At 49.9% G+C, this 17802-nt stretch overlaps 2 protein-coding genes across 2 annotated transcripts in view; one reads left to right on the top strand and one right to left on the bottom strand.

Moving 5' to 3' along the window:
- NCKAP1L (NCK associated protein 1 like) overlaps positions 1–17802 on the top strand; it is a 418971-nt gene that overhangs the window by 55340 nt on the left and 345829 nt on the right. Inside the window, exon 4 of the mRNA XM_075337171.1 lies at positions 7600–7656. Within this exon, the coding sequence (XP_075193286.1) occupies positions 7600–7656 (57 nt within the window). The remainder of the gene's footprint in view (positions 1–7599; positions 7657–17802) is intronic.
- Positions 1–17802, bottom strand: part of LOC142292075 (protein D7-like) — a 169287-nt gene that overhangs the window by 111580 nt on the left and 39905 nt on the right. The window lies entirely within an intron of this gene.

The following is a 17802-nucleotide window of genomic DNA, read 5'->3' as shown; positions in this document are numbered from 1 at the left end:
AATCACAGTCAGTGATCCCTTACGATGGCCACTCTTAGAGCCGCTCCCCTCTTCCTGTGTTTCTTCATCTTTATAGGTCTCACCCGACTTGTCAGTTGAACTGGATCACTGTCGGCTAAAAGTTCCTTTTTGGTTTTATCTGCTTCTGTACTCCCAGCTACATACAAATACATCTCTACAAATTAGAATATCCTCAAAAATTTACTTTATTTCAGTAATTCAATACAAAAAGGGAAATACACATAATATATATAGTCATTACACACAGAGTGATCTATCGCAAGTGTTTATTTCTGTTAATGTTGATGATTATGGCTTACAGCCAATGAATACCCAAAACTCATTATCTCAGAAAATTAGAATATTATGTCGCGGGCGGAGGAGGGGACGCTGCGCTCTCCCACTGCTCGGGTCTGGCCGCCGCTGCGGCTGCTCGGTGGTGGCTCGAGCGGTGGGCCGGATCCCGGGGACTCGAGCGGCGCTCCTCGCCCGTGAGTGAAAAGGGGATTTTGATTGTGGGGATTTGATTATTGTCCGTGACGCCACCCACGGTTGTGGTGATATTGGTGACACCACCGCTGCTCTAGACGGGGATCCCGGGAGCGGTGACAGGGAGCAGCTTTGTTGTTAGGTCTTCCCTCCGTGGGTAGGGGGTTGGTTGTCCCAGGGCCCGGTGATGGGGGTAGGGATGGATGACAGACGGGTTACAGGGCCTGGTGAGGTGCAGGGTCACGGGGGCAGCGCTGTGCCGCACGGCACGGTGGTACTCACTCAGCCAATGATGAGGACACAGTTCTCGGTAAAACACACGGCTGGATGGACGGGTCCCACAGACGGCTCCGGTGTTGTTTCTCCCGGCAGGTTGATGGTGACTGCCTTTCCCTGCACCTATGTACGGTAGATGGTTCCAATGGGTTCCCACCGGTAACCCGCTCCCCAGCTTGGATATGGGCTGGAGGAGCCCCTTCTGCCCGCAGGCTCTGGCCCTGGGAAACGGTTGCCTTGGCGGTGGCGGTGTCTCCCTCTCTTGGTTGGACTGTTGCCTTCTGTCGGGACTTGGCTGCTGGGAAACCCAGGAGGTTCCCTTCACTAACGAATTCGGCAAATTCACGGCGACTCCTAGCCTTGCCGGGGTCCGTAAGCCCCTGCCAGATGGTGCTGGCTTCTCTTTGCGTACCGGTCCGGTACCGCCGGGCCACTGCCCGTCCACGGTCGTTACGGTAAGCTCTGATAGGCCACTCCTGCAGACGGTCACCACCGTCTGCCAACCTTGCTGCTCCGTCCGGGCCACACACCCGGACCAACTTTAGTCTGCTCAGCTGCCACTTTCCTTCCTTCCACTTTCACTTCCCTAGCTCAACTCCTTACTTTTCCCGCCTCCAGGACTGTGAACTCCTCGGTGGGCAGGGCCAACCGCCTGGCCCACCCCCTGGTGTGAACTTCAGCCCCTGGAGGAAGGCAACAAGGGTTTTGTGTCTGACTTCGGTGTGCCTGACCGGGAGTGTGGGGTGTGTGGGTGTTGTGCTGTGTGGCCCCTGGCTTGTCCAGGGCGCCACATTCCCCCTTAGTTAAATGCAGACCGTCCGCGGGCTGGCCGTCCATCACCGGTTTTATTTTCATAAACTGAAAAATAGAAAAACGGTAACACATTACAATTAGAATAACATCTTCCCACATCGGGAGGTACTCTTACTTAAAACATTGCGTAACGGTATGGCTTCCGCTCTCTCCCACCCAAGCAACCTGGCCCTGATGCTGCCCCTAAGCAAACAGGCAGCACCCCTTGACCCCAGTCCAGCACAAGTTGCCCGAGCGGGTTCTGTCCTTTTCAGGGGACCCATGTCCATGGGGAACCTCTGAAACCCCCAGAGGATCGCCACCGGTTCTGGTGGTGGCTGGGCCCCAGCCTGCTCCACTGCGGGCCCTTCCTCCAATCTGCCTCTCCGGAGGCGGTAACGGTATAGCCACAAAAACATTATTTACATGCCACAAGTTTGTGGTTGCCCTACCAGTTCTCGGGCCTGTCCGTAGTAGTTTCTACGCATAAAGGGGGTCCCAACAGGGACCAGTTGCCGGCAACGACCGGTTCTAAGCAGGCTGACAATCAGGTAGCAAATCAGATGACATCTCGGTTGATCCTTCACTTATTCTTTTTCAAAACATTTTAACGGTACTTTGTGGTCCCAACGGGGAACAACTGCAGCGGGGCTCTGCTGACCTTATTCCGACTCTTCGGTGTCGGCTGGGGGAGGGGACGCGGTGGACACCCGGGCCTCCTGGCTGCCCCTCAGCTTGGCATCCAGCGCAAACCAACCCCTCTCCCCACAGTGCCGGGTGTCCTGTACTAGGTCACCCGGCATCAGGTTGCGGCCTGGGTGCTCCTCCGGCAGGTGGGCATTAACATCCCGCCGGGCTATGAAGACCTCGGCCTCCAGGCCCGGTTCGTATATAAAGCCATAGCCCCGGCGGACATCAAACCGCCTCACCTGCCCTTCATACAGGGGGCCCCGGACACAGAAGGTCGCTTGGCGGAGGCTCTCCTTCTCCCGGATCGTACGGGCTACCATCTCCGCCTTCTTCCTTTCCCTTTCCGCAATCTCCGGGCCCAGCGGTGTCGGCTCCCTGTCCCAATACGGTGCTGCTGTGAGCTCCACCGCATGGGTCAGGCCCCGCGAGACCTTCTGGACACTGCCCACCACTGGCAATCTGGGTGGAAGGTCCCGCGGTGACTTGGCCTGGGGTGCTGCTTTGCAGCGGCAACCCGGCGCAACCTCAGCCGAGGTGTGGGGGATGGGCACAGGGGCTTTCTTCCGCTGGGCCTTCTGCACGGAGCAGTCTGTCGGCTCCGGCTCGGGGGAAGTCTCTGTAAATGCCTCCGGCTCGGGCTTCTAGACTTTCCAGGGCAGCACTTCCGGTCGGTCACGGGCTCCGGCTACAGGTCGATCCGCCTGGGCGGACATGCAGGGTACCGCTACCGGTTGCGGGGGTAGCGGGCCTAGTGGCGGGGTCACAGCAGCCGATACGGGTAGCGAGGGGGGTAGCAGGGCGAGAGGGTTCAGACCGGGTCCCGCAGCCACGATGACCGACCCACTAGGGGTACCGGGGCGTGGGTCACTCACCCTCCCTTCCAAAGCTCTCTCCTCTTCGCGTCTCCGTACGGTCGCTATAACCTCCGCCATGTCGGCCTCCCACTCCTCCAAGAGGAGCTGCATCTTGACCTGTAGCCGTTGTTGGAGCTGGGCGGTCCGGATCTCCACCCACGCCGTGGTTCCAGGCGTGGGGGCTACGGTGCTACGGGACGGCATATACATCTTGCTGGCGGCCTCTCCCAGGAACAAGATGGCCGCAGGGTCCTGGCGTCCCTGCTTTTATAGCCGCGCGCTACATGCGGCCAGACGCCATCAGTCCCCCTTAGTCTCTTTCCGGCTCCTCCTCTACAGGGGCGGGGTTTTGGCCTTTGCGCCTCCACTACTCGAGGAGACGCTCGAGCAGGAATTCTTCGTGCCCAAGATGGCGGCTTCACAAATTTTTCGTCCGGACACCTCCGGTGGTCACACAAGGCGCACTTCCACCAGTTGGTAGAACGGTAGGATCCTGTTCGTGACGCCAAGTTGTCGCGGGCGGAGGAGGGGACGCTGCGCTCTCCCACTGCTCGGGTCCGGCCGCTGCTGCTGCGGCTGCTGCTGCTCGGTGGTGGCTCGAGCGGTGGGCCGGATCCCGGGGACTCGAGCGGCGCTCCTCGCCCGTGAGTGAAAAGGGGATTTTGATTGTGGGGATTTGATTATTGTACGTGATGCCACCCACGGTTGTGGTGATATTGGTGACACCACCGCTGCTCTAGACGGGGATCCCGGGAGCGGTGACAGGGTGCAGCTTTGTTGTTAGGTCTCCCCTCCGTGGGTAGGGGGTTGGTTGTCCCAGGGCCCGGTGATGGGGGTAGGGATGGATGACAGACGGGTTACAGGGCCTGGTGAGGTGCAGGGTCGCGGGGGCAGCGCTGTGCCGCACGGCACGGTGGTACTCACTCAGCCAATGATGAGGACACAGTTCTCGGTAAAACACACGGCTGGATGGACGGGTCCCACAGATGGCTGCGGTGTTGTTTCTCCCGGCAGGTTGATGGTGACTGCCTTTCCCTGCACCTATGTACGGTAGATGGTTCCAATGGGTTCCCACCGGTAACCCGCTCCCCAGCTTGGATATGGGCTGGAGGAGCCCCTTCTGCCCGCAGGCTCTGGCCCTTTGAAACGGTTGCCTTGGCGGTGGCGGTGTCTCCCTCTCTTGGTTGGACTGTTGCCTTCTGTCGGGACTTGGCTGCTGGGAAACCCAGGAGGTTCCCTTCACTAACGAATTCGGCAAATTCACGGCGACTCCTAGCCTTGCCGGGGTCCGTAAGCCCCTGCCAGATGGTGCTGGCTTCTCTTTGCGTACCGGTCCGGTACCGCCGGGCCACCGCCCGTCCACGGTCATTACGGTAAGCTCTGATAGGCCACTCCTGCAGACGGTCACCACCGTCTGCCAACCTTGCTGCTCCGTCCGGGCCACACACCCGGACCAACTTTAGTCTGCTCAGCTGCCACTTTCCTTCCTTCCACTTTCACTTCCCTAGCTCAACTCCTTACTTTTCCCGCCTCCAGGACTGAGAACTCCTCGGTGGGCGGGGCCAACCGCCTGGCCCACCCCCTGGTTTGAACATCAGCCCCTGGAGGAAGGCAACAAGGGTTTTGTGTCTGACTTCGGTGTGCCTGACCGGGAGTGTGGGGTGTGTGGGTGTTGTGTTCTGTGGCCCCTGGCTTGTCCAGGGCGCCACAATTATATAAGACCAACCGAAAAAAATGATTTTAAACTGAGAAATGTTGCCGCATACTGAAAAGTCTGTACAGTAAATACACTCAATACTTGGTCGGGGCTTCTTTTGCATGAATTACTGCATCGATGTGGCGTAGCATGGAGGTGATCAGCCTGTGGCACTGCTGAGTTGTTATAGAAGCCCAGGATACTTTGATAGCAGCCTTCAACTCGTCTGCATTGTTGGGTTTGGGGTCCCTCATCTTCCTTTTGACAATTGGCGGACTACGAGCCTATTCGGCAAGTGGTCCTTGACTGATGGCTCAGGCGGAGTGGTTTGTTTTTAAGTGGTCCCTCTTCATGGCTTAGCAAAGAGCGATGTGTAATAAGTGTTAGTGTAAATACAATTAAAAAAAAAAATGGGACAGGCCATGTTTGCAGGCATGCCTGGTTTGCCCTATTGCGTATGGTTTGGTTAGCGTGCCCCACAGCCCACTCTGTTTTGCCCTATTGGTTTTATAGGGTTGCTTGAGCCCATGGGTATATAAGTTCCCTCCCTCCACCCCGGCCTTCTGCCTTTTCCGGCATTGGCTGACGAAAGCTCCCTGCACACGCCCCCTTTATTCAATTTTCGGTGTATGTATTTTTTTTTTGAGAGGTTGTGTGTGAAGTCACAGCTGATGTTAATTCAAACGGTTATGGGACAGAGGACGTACATGCCCTCCAGATGCTGGAGGGGCAAACCGTTTCAGTAATGAAAGGAGTTTTGTGTTTAAGTGAAGTTCTAAGGAACGTTTGAGGAAAGTTAATAAATAAAATCTGTGGCCGACCCCGTCCACTTAAAGGAGAACAGTTGTGATGGTATTTATTTGCGTCGGGGACACGGGAGGCTGGGGTAGATGGGTTGGTGGATGCCATCAGTCACCCCATAGGTTGCCTATGGGGTTTAGGTCAGGCGAGTCTGCTGGCCAATCAAGCACAGTGATACTATGGTTATTAAACCAGGTATTGGTACTTTTGGCAGTGTGGACAGGCGCCAAGTCCTGCTGGAAAATGAAATTTCCATCTCCACAAAGCATGTCGGCAGAGGGAAGCATGAAGTGCTCTAAAATTTCCTGGTAGATGGCTGTGCTGACTTTAGTCTCGATAAAACACAGCGGATCTACACCAGCAGATGAAATGGCTCCCTAAGCCATCACTGATTGTGGAAACTTCACACTAGACCTCAAGCAGCTTGGATTGTGGCCTCTCCACTATTTGTCCAGACTCTGGGACCTTGATTTCCAAATGAAATGCAAAATTTATTTTCATCTGAAAACACCTTGGACCACTGAGCAACAGTACAGTTCTTTTTCTCCTTGGCGCAGGTAAGACGCTTATGGCGTTGTCTATTGGTCATCAATGGCTTGACATAAGGAATGTGACAGTTGTAGCCCATGTCCTGGATACATCTGTTTGTGGTGGCTCTTAAAGCACTGACTTCAGCAGCAGTCCACTCCTTGTGAATCTCCCCCAAATGTTTGAATAGCCTTTTCTTAACAATCCTATCAAGGTTGCAGTTATCCTGGTTGCTGGTGCACCTTTTTCTACCACACTTTTTCTTTCCACTCAACTTTCTATTAATATGCTTGGATACAGCACTCTGTGAACAGCCAGCTTCTTTAGCAATGACCTTTTGGGCTTAATACCATTGTGGAGTGTGTCAATGACTACCTTCTGGACATCTGTCAAGTCAGCAGTCTTCCCTATAATTGTGTAGCCTACTGAACCAGACTAAGGGACCATTTTAAACGGTTAGAAAACCTTTGCAGGTGTTTTGTGGTAATTATTCTAAGTTTCTGAGATAATGACATTTGGGTTTTAAGCTGTAAACCATAATCATCAATATTAACAGAAATAAACATTTGAAATAGATCCCTCTGTGTGTAATGACTATATAATATATGTTTTTCCCTTTTTGTATTGAATTACTGAAATAAATTAACTATTTGCTGATATTCTAATTTATTGAGATGCACCTGTATTTAAGAACACTTTTGATATCTTCAGGAGTACGAACTCGAGCACCATCTTAGGCCGGTTTCACACATCCGGCTTTTTGCCGTTTTGCCGGATACGGCGCTCTCCCGTACAGTTAATACAGTACAATGACAGCGCTGTAACTTCCGGGTCACATGCGCCGGTCACATGACAGCATGTGACCGGCGCTTGTTGCGCTGTCATTGTACTGTATTAACTGTACGGGAGAGCGCCGCATCCGGCAAAACGGCAAAAAGCCGGATGTGTGAAACCGGCCTTACAGACCCATAGACCTGTATTGCAAATTTCATCCGTGCTGCTGAAAAAAAAAATGGACATGTGAATAGCACCATTGATTATAATGAGCATGTGCTGTATCCATGAAAAAAAAATGGATACAACACTACAACACGTACGTGACACACGGACATTGGAATAAGACCTAAAGATGAATCCTCAGTAATGAACCTTGTCCAGCATCTCAGATTTCACTATTAAAATTTTGAAAGTTGGGTTTCTATAGTTAATAAATTCAGTTATATTCATAAAATTATCTGACTCTCCCTAAAAAAAGATATTTTAAAGATAGCGATTCAGGATGTAGATTAGCAAAATAATGTATTGACAATGATTGATATTACATTTGCAGGATAGGAACCAAAAACCAGAATGATTGACTTGTCTGAAGTCTGTCAATTATCTTCACTTTGTGTAGAATTTACTTTTATTATATATTTTTTTTCATTATTTATAAAAAGAAATAAAAACTCAATTTTTGTTCTCTCCTTCCAGGACCACGTGTATGAGTTGCTGAATACAATAGATGCTTGCCAGTGTTACTTTGACATTGTAAGTACAACAAGCCGCACCGTTAAGGATGATTATGTAACCGCTCCTAATTTCAGACAATGAGCTAATTTTGTAAATTGGAGCTGAATATATTTGTCACTTTCTTGGGGAACAGGAAAATTGAGCTGCATTTATGGAACTGCAGGGTGAAGGGAAAATTCACAGCATATGACAATCACCAGATCATGCTGCGTAAAATCACAAATTCCTGGAATTTCACTTTAATGTTCTTCACTAAAGTAATTGACTAAATTCCAACTTTTTGAGAGAGAAAATAGCATTGCACTCTGACCTATGTTATTCAATGATTCATTGCTGATCTGCGATTTTTTCCTCATCTGTGATCGGCATGAGCAAAAAATGTAACGTATATCGGACGAGACCCACCAAAGCAAGTTGATGGGTGCAAGACAAATAATTGATGGCACACGGAACATCCGTATGCCGTACGTTTTGTTACTGATACATTCCCATTCTGTAGCATAGAGCACTGTAAATGATCCTGTAAATGATTGTTGAATAATAGCTGCTGAGAAATAAAATCCATTGAATGGCATATGCATGTCATACGGACACTAGGTGAAAAAAAAAAATCACACACTCGCAGAGCACTCGCATGACATGTGGAATACCAAATGCATTTCACTTTTCTGAATGAGAATGAGTCTGATTTTTTATACCCAAGTGTGAGCAAACCCTCAAGTAATTGTGTCCCCAAGTTTTTTCTACTCCATCTTAGAGCAGCATCACTTACGGGCAGAGTCTCTGATTCCAGCCACATGTCACTTACTGCACTGCTGGTTGTATTTTTTTTTTTTTTATAAAATTGTTTTATTTGCTGCAGATCTACTGAATCCCTGAATGCTGAGCTCTCCAGTGATTGACAGATTTTTGTGTATACTGTGCATAGGCAGAAACCTGGGGCGTGGTTATTCAGACCTCATGATGATGAAGGACTGCATAACAACCGGTTTACTGGTCCTATAGCAATAATTTCCTGCTCATAAAACAGTCCCTACATAATGCTGCTCTTAGATTAGTTGGCAAATACCTGTTGACAGATCTACTTTAGCTTGCTCTTAAGGTAAAATACAGGTTCATACAGGATCCACATGTCAGCACATGGAGTGCCAAAGCCTCCATATTATGGAGCCATAGGGGCTCCGTGTGTAGTTGTGGTGTGTTAATATACTCACTGATTGCCATCTTCTATGGTATCCAGCGCCGTTCTTATCCACCTCTCAGTGATGTCACCGCTCTTCATTCTACTTGGCTTACTCTACACTTTATACGTGAGCTGGAAGTCTCTTTTACAGTGGAAGCCTATTGAGCCTCATTCTGTCACTCCATAGACTTACTGTACATTGTAACGGTACGCTCACGCGAGCGTGAAAATCAGATGAGTGCAATGTGAGAAAATCTTGCATTGCACTCTAACCAATGTTAGGCAATGAGGGCGAGCAGTTGGGCAGCTTTTATCGCATCCAGATTCTGGATGCGAGAAAAGCGGCAGCATGCTGCGATTTTCTGCTAGAGCCGTATCACTCGCACCCATTCAAGTGAATGGGTGCGAGAGATACTTCGGACTGCACTCGGATGTTATCCCAGTGCAGTGCGATATACGCACATGTCGCGGGCGGAGGAGGGGACGCTGCGCTCTCCCACTGCTCGGGTCCGGCTGCCGCTGCTGCGGCCTGCTGCTGCTCGGTGGCTCGAGCGTTGGGCCGGATCCCGGGGACTCGAGCGGCGCTCCTCGCCCGTGAGTGAAAGGGGTTTGGTTTTTGGGATAGTTTATTGTCCGTGACGCCACCCACGGTTGTGGTGATTGTATGGACACCACCGCTGCTCTGTATGGGAATCCCGGGAGCGGTGACAGGGAGCAGCAAAGTTGTTAGTTCTCCCCTCCGTGGGTAGGGGGTGGTTGTCCCAGGGCCCAGTGATGAGTTGGGGGATGAGGGATGGCGGGGCCGGTGCAGGGCTTGGTGGGGTGCAGGGACGCGGGGACAGCGCTGTGCCTCACGGCACTGTGGTACTCACCCAGCCTGAGACGGGGACACAGTTCTCGGTAAAACACACGGCTGGAAAGACGGTTCCCACGGACGGCTGCTGTTGCTTTTCCCCGGTAGTTGACGGTGACGGTCCCTTTTCCTGCACCTAAGTCTATGTTGGTAGCGATGGGTTCCCACCGGTAACCCGCTCCCCGGCTTGGATATGTGCCGGAGGAGCCCCTCTTTGCCCACAGGCGCTGGCCCTGAGAAACTGGTGCCTTGGCGGTGGCGGTGTCTCTCTCTAACGGTTGGACTGTTGCCTTCAATCGGGACTTTGCTGCTGGGAGACCCAGGAGGTCCCCTTCACTGACGGATTTGGCAAATTCACGGCGACTCCTAGCCTTGCCGGGATCCGAAAGGCCCCTGCCAATGGTGCTGGCTTCTCTTCGTATACCGCTCCGGTACCGCCGGGCCACCACCCGTCCACGGTCCTTTCGGCAACCTCCGATCAGCCTCTCCTGCAGACAGTCACCGCCGTCTGCTGACCTTGCTGTCTCAGTCCGGGGCACACACCCGGACCAACTTCAGGCTTTCTCAACTGTCACTTTCTCTTCCAGCTTTACTCCTCTCTCTTGCTCCTTTACCACTTCACTTCAACTTCACTAACTGTTCTCTTCACTCCTTCACTTCCCTAGCTTGACTTAACTGCCTGGTTTTCCCGCCTACAGGGCTGTGTACTCCTCGGTGGGCGGAGCCAACCACCTGGCCCACCCCCTGGTGTGGACATCAGCCCCTGGAGGAAGGCAACAAGGATTTTTGTGTAGCTTTGGTGTACCTACCCGGGGTGTAGGGTGTGGTGGTGTTATGACCTGTGACCCCTGGCTTGCCCAGGGCGTCACACACAGGCTGACAATGGAGGAGATGGGGGGATTAACCCCTCCCTCTTCTCCGCATTGCCCGCACTCAGCTTCACAGTCGCATGACACTCAGCTCAGGCAGGCAGCAGAGCCTGAGCTGGGGGTCATTAGCACATCGCACCGATGCTTTCGCATCGGTTGCCATACGCTCATGTGAGTCCAGCCTAAAAGGCACTTCCAGGTCACACAGAGTACAGCATGACCCAGAAAGTCTGAAAAGTGGTATAGTTTCTCACAGGTGGGCCGAAACGGCCCTAGACACCGGCGAAGATAGTGATAGGTGAGTATATTTACACACTGGCACTATAGTGCATACCCATTTAAACAGGTTTAAGGGAAAAGAAAATGGATGAAAGAGCTTCTTCTTCCCAACCTGTAGGTAAACATTGGCGCATGCTGGACTTTGTGCAGCACCAATGTTTCTCTTCGGTCAGCAGTCAGGCTGGGATCAGGAACCCCAGGGTCCCACAGAACGCAGGGAATCTGATATAGAACTCTGGTCCTGACCGGCGACATCTTTGGGACCTGATTGGATGAGGTCCTGATGATGTTAACCCTTAGCGTTCTTCTATATGCCATGATCAATAGCGATTGCAACATACAGAAGTTTGTGACAGGGACTGGGCTCCTTCTCGCTCCCCTCTGGAACCCCTGCAACGTGATCATAAGGGAGTTGAGGGTTGCCATTGCAGCCGGAGGTCAAATGATGACCTGTTAGACTCAGTCAGAGGCCCCCTTCACACGTCCGTGAAACACCTGCGTGTTTGTTCCGTTTCCGTATATACCGGAGACACGGACAAACATGCACCAATGTTAATCTATGTTTGAGGTCACACGTGCGTTATTTCATAATGTCTGTGTGTGCGTGTCCGTGATCCGTATGTGTTTCCGTGTTGAACGGAAGCATGTCCGTTTTCTGCACGGATCACGCACACATGGACCCAATGAAAGTCTATGTGTATGTTCGCACACATTAGTAAACACGTATCCATCTCCCTATGGTCCGTGTCCGTTTGGTGTTTTTTTCTAGCGATGTCGGTCATTCTTTCTATTTCTGTGTATGTCGGTCAATCTCCCTCAGTCCGTCGGTCGGTCTCTCTGTCTGTCTGTCGGTAGGTCTCTCTCTCTGTCTGTCCCTCTCTCACAGTCCGTCGGTCACTTTGTAACGGGGGCAGGGGGCGCCTTAGGGGGTGTAGTCGGGTCCCCTCGCCTTGTGGGCCGCAGGCTGAACCCCGGCCCGGCCGTCACTTGCAAAACAGGTGTCTTGTTAGGGCAGAGTGTGGATGCCTGGGGCCCATTCATGACAGCGTTCTTTCTGTGCTCTCTAGCTCCTTCTTCACTTTCAGGAAAGAGACAATTGCAGGCAGCAGATAAACCAAACACCGTTTTATTAAACAAAGCTTCCATCTTTTTGTTTGCAGCAGGCTTACTTTAGTACGTTACAAGTTACAGGTCCTTTTCTACAAAAACGTTTTCCTTTTCTCTATGGGCACTTTCCTTTGCCTGCAGGGGACATACGTTAACCCCCTAGTAGCTGCGCTCTAACCCGGATTTACTGTAGGGCAGATCCAGCACACACTACCGGCTCTGGATAAGTTCTCACCTCTCCACTTCTTTGTCAGGGCACTAACCTTCGCCTGCAGGGGCCACTTGTTATCCCCCTGATAGCTGCACTCCACTCTAGTACACACCACCGGCTCCGGACTAGTCCCAACTCTTCCACCGTTTCTCATGGGTTTCCTCTGCTTTCTAGCCAAGAGTACTCACTCAGGCTGACTGCCTCGTCTCACTCCCACACTCTGCCCCGTCACCTCAGACCGAGCTTGTTCGCCTCTCACATCTCACTGCACACTGGACTCTGCATTCCGAGCCCTCCCTTCCCCACCTAGGCTGCCCTGCCCCTTCTTCCCTGCCACTGTTACCAGGGGAACCACTGCTCCACACTGGCACCTAGTGGGGAAACAGTTTATGACAGGTAACATTTTACCATTAACATTTACAATTTGCCACCATACTACTGTGGCGTCTTCAGGGGGGGAAAAACCGCTCCTTCACTACCACACTAGGGGTCCGTCCACCCCTTACAACTCTCCCCCCTCTCTCATACTTACCGTTCCCCGATCACCGGTGTGGCGCTGCACAGCTGTTAAAAGCCGGCCACTCATTAAACAATCTCATATTCCCTGCTTTCCCCGCTCACCGGCGTCTATGATTGGTTGCAGTTAGACACGCCCACACGCTGAGTGACAGCTGTCTCACTACAACCAATCACAGCAGCCGGTGGACAAGTCTATACGGTGCATTAAAAAAAATAAATAAATAATTATAAAAAAAGACGTGCGGTCCCCCCCATTTTGATACCAGCCAGTTTAAAGCCACACGGCTGAAGGCTGGTATTCTCAGGATGGGGAGCTCCACGTTCTGGTTAGCACCCCATCCTAACAATATCAGCCATCAGCCGCCCAGAATTGCCGCAACCATTAAATGCGATAGTTCTGGGACTCTACCCGGTGCGTTGGCAATCGGGGTAATAAGGAGTTATTGGCAGCCTATAGCTGCCAATAAGTCCTAGATTAATCATTGCAGGCGTCTATGAGACACCCCCAATGATTAATCTGTAAGTTACAGTAAATAAACACACACAGTGAAAAAATCCTTTATTTGAAAAAATAAACACTACAAAAAACCTGCGTTCACCAATTTATTAAGCCCCAAAAACCCCTCCAGGTCCGGCGTAATCCACAGAGGTCTCTTGTCGCTTCCAGTTCTGCTACATGAAGGTGACAGAAGAACACCGCCGCTCCTGTCACCTCCACGCAGCAACTGAGGTGAGTATCGCGATCAGCTGAGCTGTCACTGATGTTATTCGTGGCCACCGCTGGATCCTCCGACTGTGACAGCAAGTCGCCCGAGTGACAGCGATGAAGTCACAGGTGAGTTGCGGTCACGAGTGGAGGATCCAGCTAGCCACGGGTAACCTGAGTGACAGCAGCGCTAATCGCGCTGCTCACTACAGTCACTCAGGGGATTAGCGGTCACCGGTGAGTCCTTCACGGGTGACCGCTAATCAGTACGCGACACATACAGAGCCGCAGGATGACAATGAAGTCGGGTGAAGTTCACCTGAGTTCATTCTCAGCGTTCGACTCTGTCTGCTGTCAGCGGGTATGCATCAATGACATGTTACATCACACACAGACATTTCACACGGACAACACACACACGTCAGTTAAGTTTCACACGTACACACGCACACACGGCTAGCATACGCAGTTCACACAGGTGCCACACGGACCTTAAAAACGGACACAAAAACAGGACACGGACCCGAAAAACGGCCTGTAACACACGTGCGTGTATTTTCACGGACGTGTGAAGGGGGCCAGAAGCTGGGTCTAACAGGCAATGTGACAGTGTCACAATCTCGCAATTCATTATACTAGAGATCAAACTAATAAAAATTAAAGTCTCATAGGGGAATTAAGTAAAAAAAAAAGTAAAAAAAATTGTACAAATATTTTAAATATATTACAAGATAAAGATCAAAAAAATTATAGCAATAAATACGTTTATTTATGTAAAAACTAAAATAAAAAAATAACATATTTGATATTGCTGCTTCCGGAACGATCTATAAAACTGCCACACTATTTATATTTAACACCTTCAGTGAACAGGGTAAAAAAAATAAAGTGGCAAAAAACTGGGCTTTTTCATCATACCGCTGAAAAAAGTGGAATAAAACATGATCAAAAACTTGATGGTACATAAAAATTATATAATTGAAAACATTATTTTGTCAAGCAAAAAAGAAGACACCATATAGCTCCGTCAGCTAAAAAATAAAAAAGCCACAGCTCTCAAAATATAGCAATGCAAAAACAATTGTTTTTTTCTAAAAAATTGTTTTTAGGGTGTAAAAGCAGCAAAACAAAAAAAAATATATATAAATGTGATATCCCTCCAATCGTAAATAAAATAAAAACATAAACTTATCCTGCAAGAAACAAGCCCTCATATGACTGTGTCGGCAGAAATCTAGAAAAATTATACCTCTCAAAATATGGTGATGCAAAAACTTTTTTTTTGTAAAAAAAAAGGGTTTTTTTAGTGTGTGATAGATGCCAAACATAAAAAAAACTATATAAATCTGATATAGCTGAAATCACAACGACATAACAAATAAAGTCGTCTAATCATTTATACTGCACAGTGAATGGTGTAAAAAATAAATAAAAGCAATTCTTGACCTGCTGATGGTTTATTCATTCATCCTCCCAAAGACCTCGACTTACATTTATACTGCATTCTACACTGAGCACTTACTCCGCTCTTTACGTGTTATCTCTGAAATACCTCATTCAGATGAAATCTCTGACAATAAAGAGGTAGAGGGAGTCACCTTGAACTGTATCTGCCTATGTTCTGCATGTGTCCATCTTTTCAGTGGTGCATAAAAGCGTGGTCAACCAGTTTTGTGCACTTCTGAAAAGGACACCACTGATGAGAGGCCATACAGAGTTCAAAGTAACTTTGCTGCCTCATTATAGTGAATGGATCTCTCGGGAGTGTTATCAGGATTCCGTCATTCGGAGATTTAAATGAAAACCACAATGTAAAGACTCATAGTTGAACATGGGATAAATGTGATCCAAAATGTTATGTAAAATGTTCCCAATAAAAGCTTCAACTCAATACATAAAAAAATTCCCCACCCAAGTCCGTCATCTGTCAATGGAAATATAGGGGGTTTTCACGTTACTGGTAACACAAAAGCTCTAGAAAGGAGCTATGGCTCCAACCAAAAGAAATCCAGCAAAACTTGCGCTCCCAAATCCAAATGCCCCTTTCTTCTGAGCCTCACAGTGCGCCTAAACCACATATGGACACATAGTATTCACGTTAGGCATTATTGTAGTGAGGAGAGCTCGCTGCCGTCATGCACAATCTACAGGCACTACAATGGCAGATTTGAAATTTACACTCAGCAACATCCATTACTGCTTGTTTCTGAAAAAAAAACCCCATTTAGTCAAAATGATCACTAAACCTGTAGATTAAAGGGAACCTGTCACCTGAATTTTTGCTATGAAACTAAAAGAATCCCCTTCTGCATTCTAGAAAGGTTCATCTTCCTACTGGCCCCCCTTTCAGACCTAAATAAACACTTTATAAAATCTTACCTTTTGGTATCCTAATGAGCTTTGCCGGCCATGGGGGCAGGCTGTATATCTTCCGGTATTCCCTTTCTTGCCGCCGTCCGCCGTGTTGATTTACATCGATGAGGCCGCCGCCCTCATGTTACGCAAGTCTCATGAAGTCTCGCGCATGCCCCGTGGCACTATCGCAGAACTGAGCGCTGTTCAAATCGCGAGCGCCGGTGATGTAATTGCGCAGACGCGAGATTATGGGCGGTGCTGTGAATGTCATCACCAGCGTCATCCAAGTAAACGCCCATAATCTCGTGCCCGCGCTTTTCCCTCTGCCTCCACCGTTATGTGCTAGCGCTGGCCATATCATCCACGTTAACTATTACCACGGGCACGAGATTATGGGTGAGTACTTAGATGACGCTGGTGATGACATTCATAGCGCCGCCCATAATCTCACGCCTGCACAATTACATCACTGGCGCTCGCAATTTGAACAGCGCTCAGGCCCGCAATAGTGCCACTGGGCATGCGCGAGACTTCAGGACCTTTGCGTAACATGAGGGTGGCGGCCTCATCAATGTAAATCAACACGGGGATGGCAAACAGCGGCGGGAGGGGGAATAACGGAAGAAATACAGCCTGCCCCCGTGGTCAGCAAAGCTCATTAGCATACCAAAAGGTAAGATTTTATAAAGTGTTTATTTAGGTCTGAAATGGGGGCTAGTAGCAAGATGAACCTTTCTAGAACGCAGCCCAGGAGCTGCAGAAGGGGATTATTTTAGTTTCATAGCGAAAATTCAGGTGACAGGTTCCCTTTAATTCCCAAAAGAGTGTCATTTCCAAAATGGGGCCACTTGAGGAGGTTTGTGATTTTCTGACACTTACGGGCTCTGTATATGGAGTCTGAAAATTATTCTAGAAAAATCTGTGCGCCATAAGTCTAACAGTGCTCCTCTGAGTTTCGTCATGTCGCTAAACAGTACATATTGCCACGGTATAAAATTTCCTGATATATCTGTGGTGTCAATAAGATCATTACACCTATATTAATTTATTAAGGGATGTAGTTTGTGAAATGGGATCACTAAATGGGGGGTTCTTTTGTTCTGGCACCTCAGGGGCTCTGCCAATATGACATTGCACCCACAATACATAACAGCAAAATCTGCTCTATAATATGGCGCTCCTTCCCTTCTGAACTTTGCACAGTGGCTGAAAAGTTGTTCCTGACCACATATGTGGTACTCGTGTACTCAGGAGAAATTGCACAACAAACTGCGTGGTCCATTCTGTTTTTTTAGCCCTTTAAAAAATTTTTAAAAACATTGTGCTAAACAACATTTTAATGTACAAAATGATTGATTGCTCTCAGTGAGAGAAACAAAATTATAATCTTGCAGTTCTGATACCTTTTAATGGCTAACTAAAATAAAATAAATTATGTTACAGTCAAGCTTTTGAGACTTCTCAGGTCTCTTCATCAGGCATGGTATTACAAAGTATCTGAAGAAACACAAATATATATGTCGCTGGCGGGGAGGACGCCGTTGCTGCTGCGCTCTCGCTGGCGCTCGGGTCCGGCGTTGCTGCGGCTGCTCGGTGGCTCGAGCGGTGGGCCGGATCCGGGGACTCGAGCGGCGCTCCTCGCCCGTGAGTGAAAGGGGGATTTGGTCCGTGACGCCACCCACGGGTTGTGGTGAGGTTGGACACCACCGCTGCTGTTGACGGGGATCCCGGGAGCGATGGCAGGGAGCAGCTGGGATGTTGTTTCCCCCTCCGTGGGTAGGGGTTGGTGGTCCCTGGGCCCGGTGAGGTGACGGGGAGGCAGGGTTGGCAAGGTGCAGGGGGGCGCTTGGACTGCGCAGCGCGGTGCCGGACGGCACGGTAGTACTCACTCAGCCACAAATGGAGGCAGAGTCTCTGGTAAAACAAACGGCTGGATGGACGGGTCCCGCAGCCGGCTGCTGTGGCTCCTCCCGGACGGTTGGTGGTGGCTGCCTTTTCCTGCACGTTTTGTGTGTGTGTTCGGTTCCGATGGCTTCCCACCGGTAACCCGCTCCCCAGCGTGGATATGCGCCGGAGAAGCCC

This window comes from Anomaloglossus baeobatrachus, chromosome 2, assembly GCF_048569485.1.
Source record: "Anomaloglossus baeobatrachus isolate aAnoBae1 chromosome 2, aAnoBae1.hap1, whole genome shotgun sequence".
NCBI classification, from domain to species: domain Eukaryota; kingdom Metazoa; phylum Chordata; class Amphibia; order Anura; family Aromobatidae; genus Anomaloglossus; species Anomaloglossus baeobatrachus.
The sequence above is the reverse complement of the archived record's forward strand: the minus strand, read 5'-3'. Positions and strand labels throughout refer to the sequence as shown.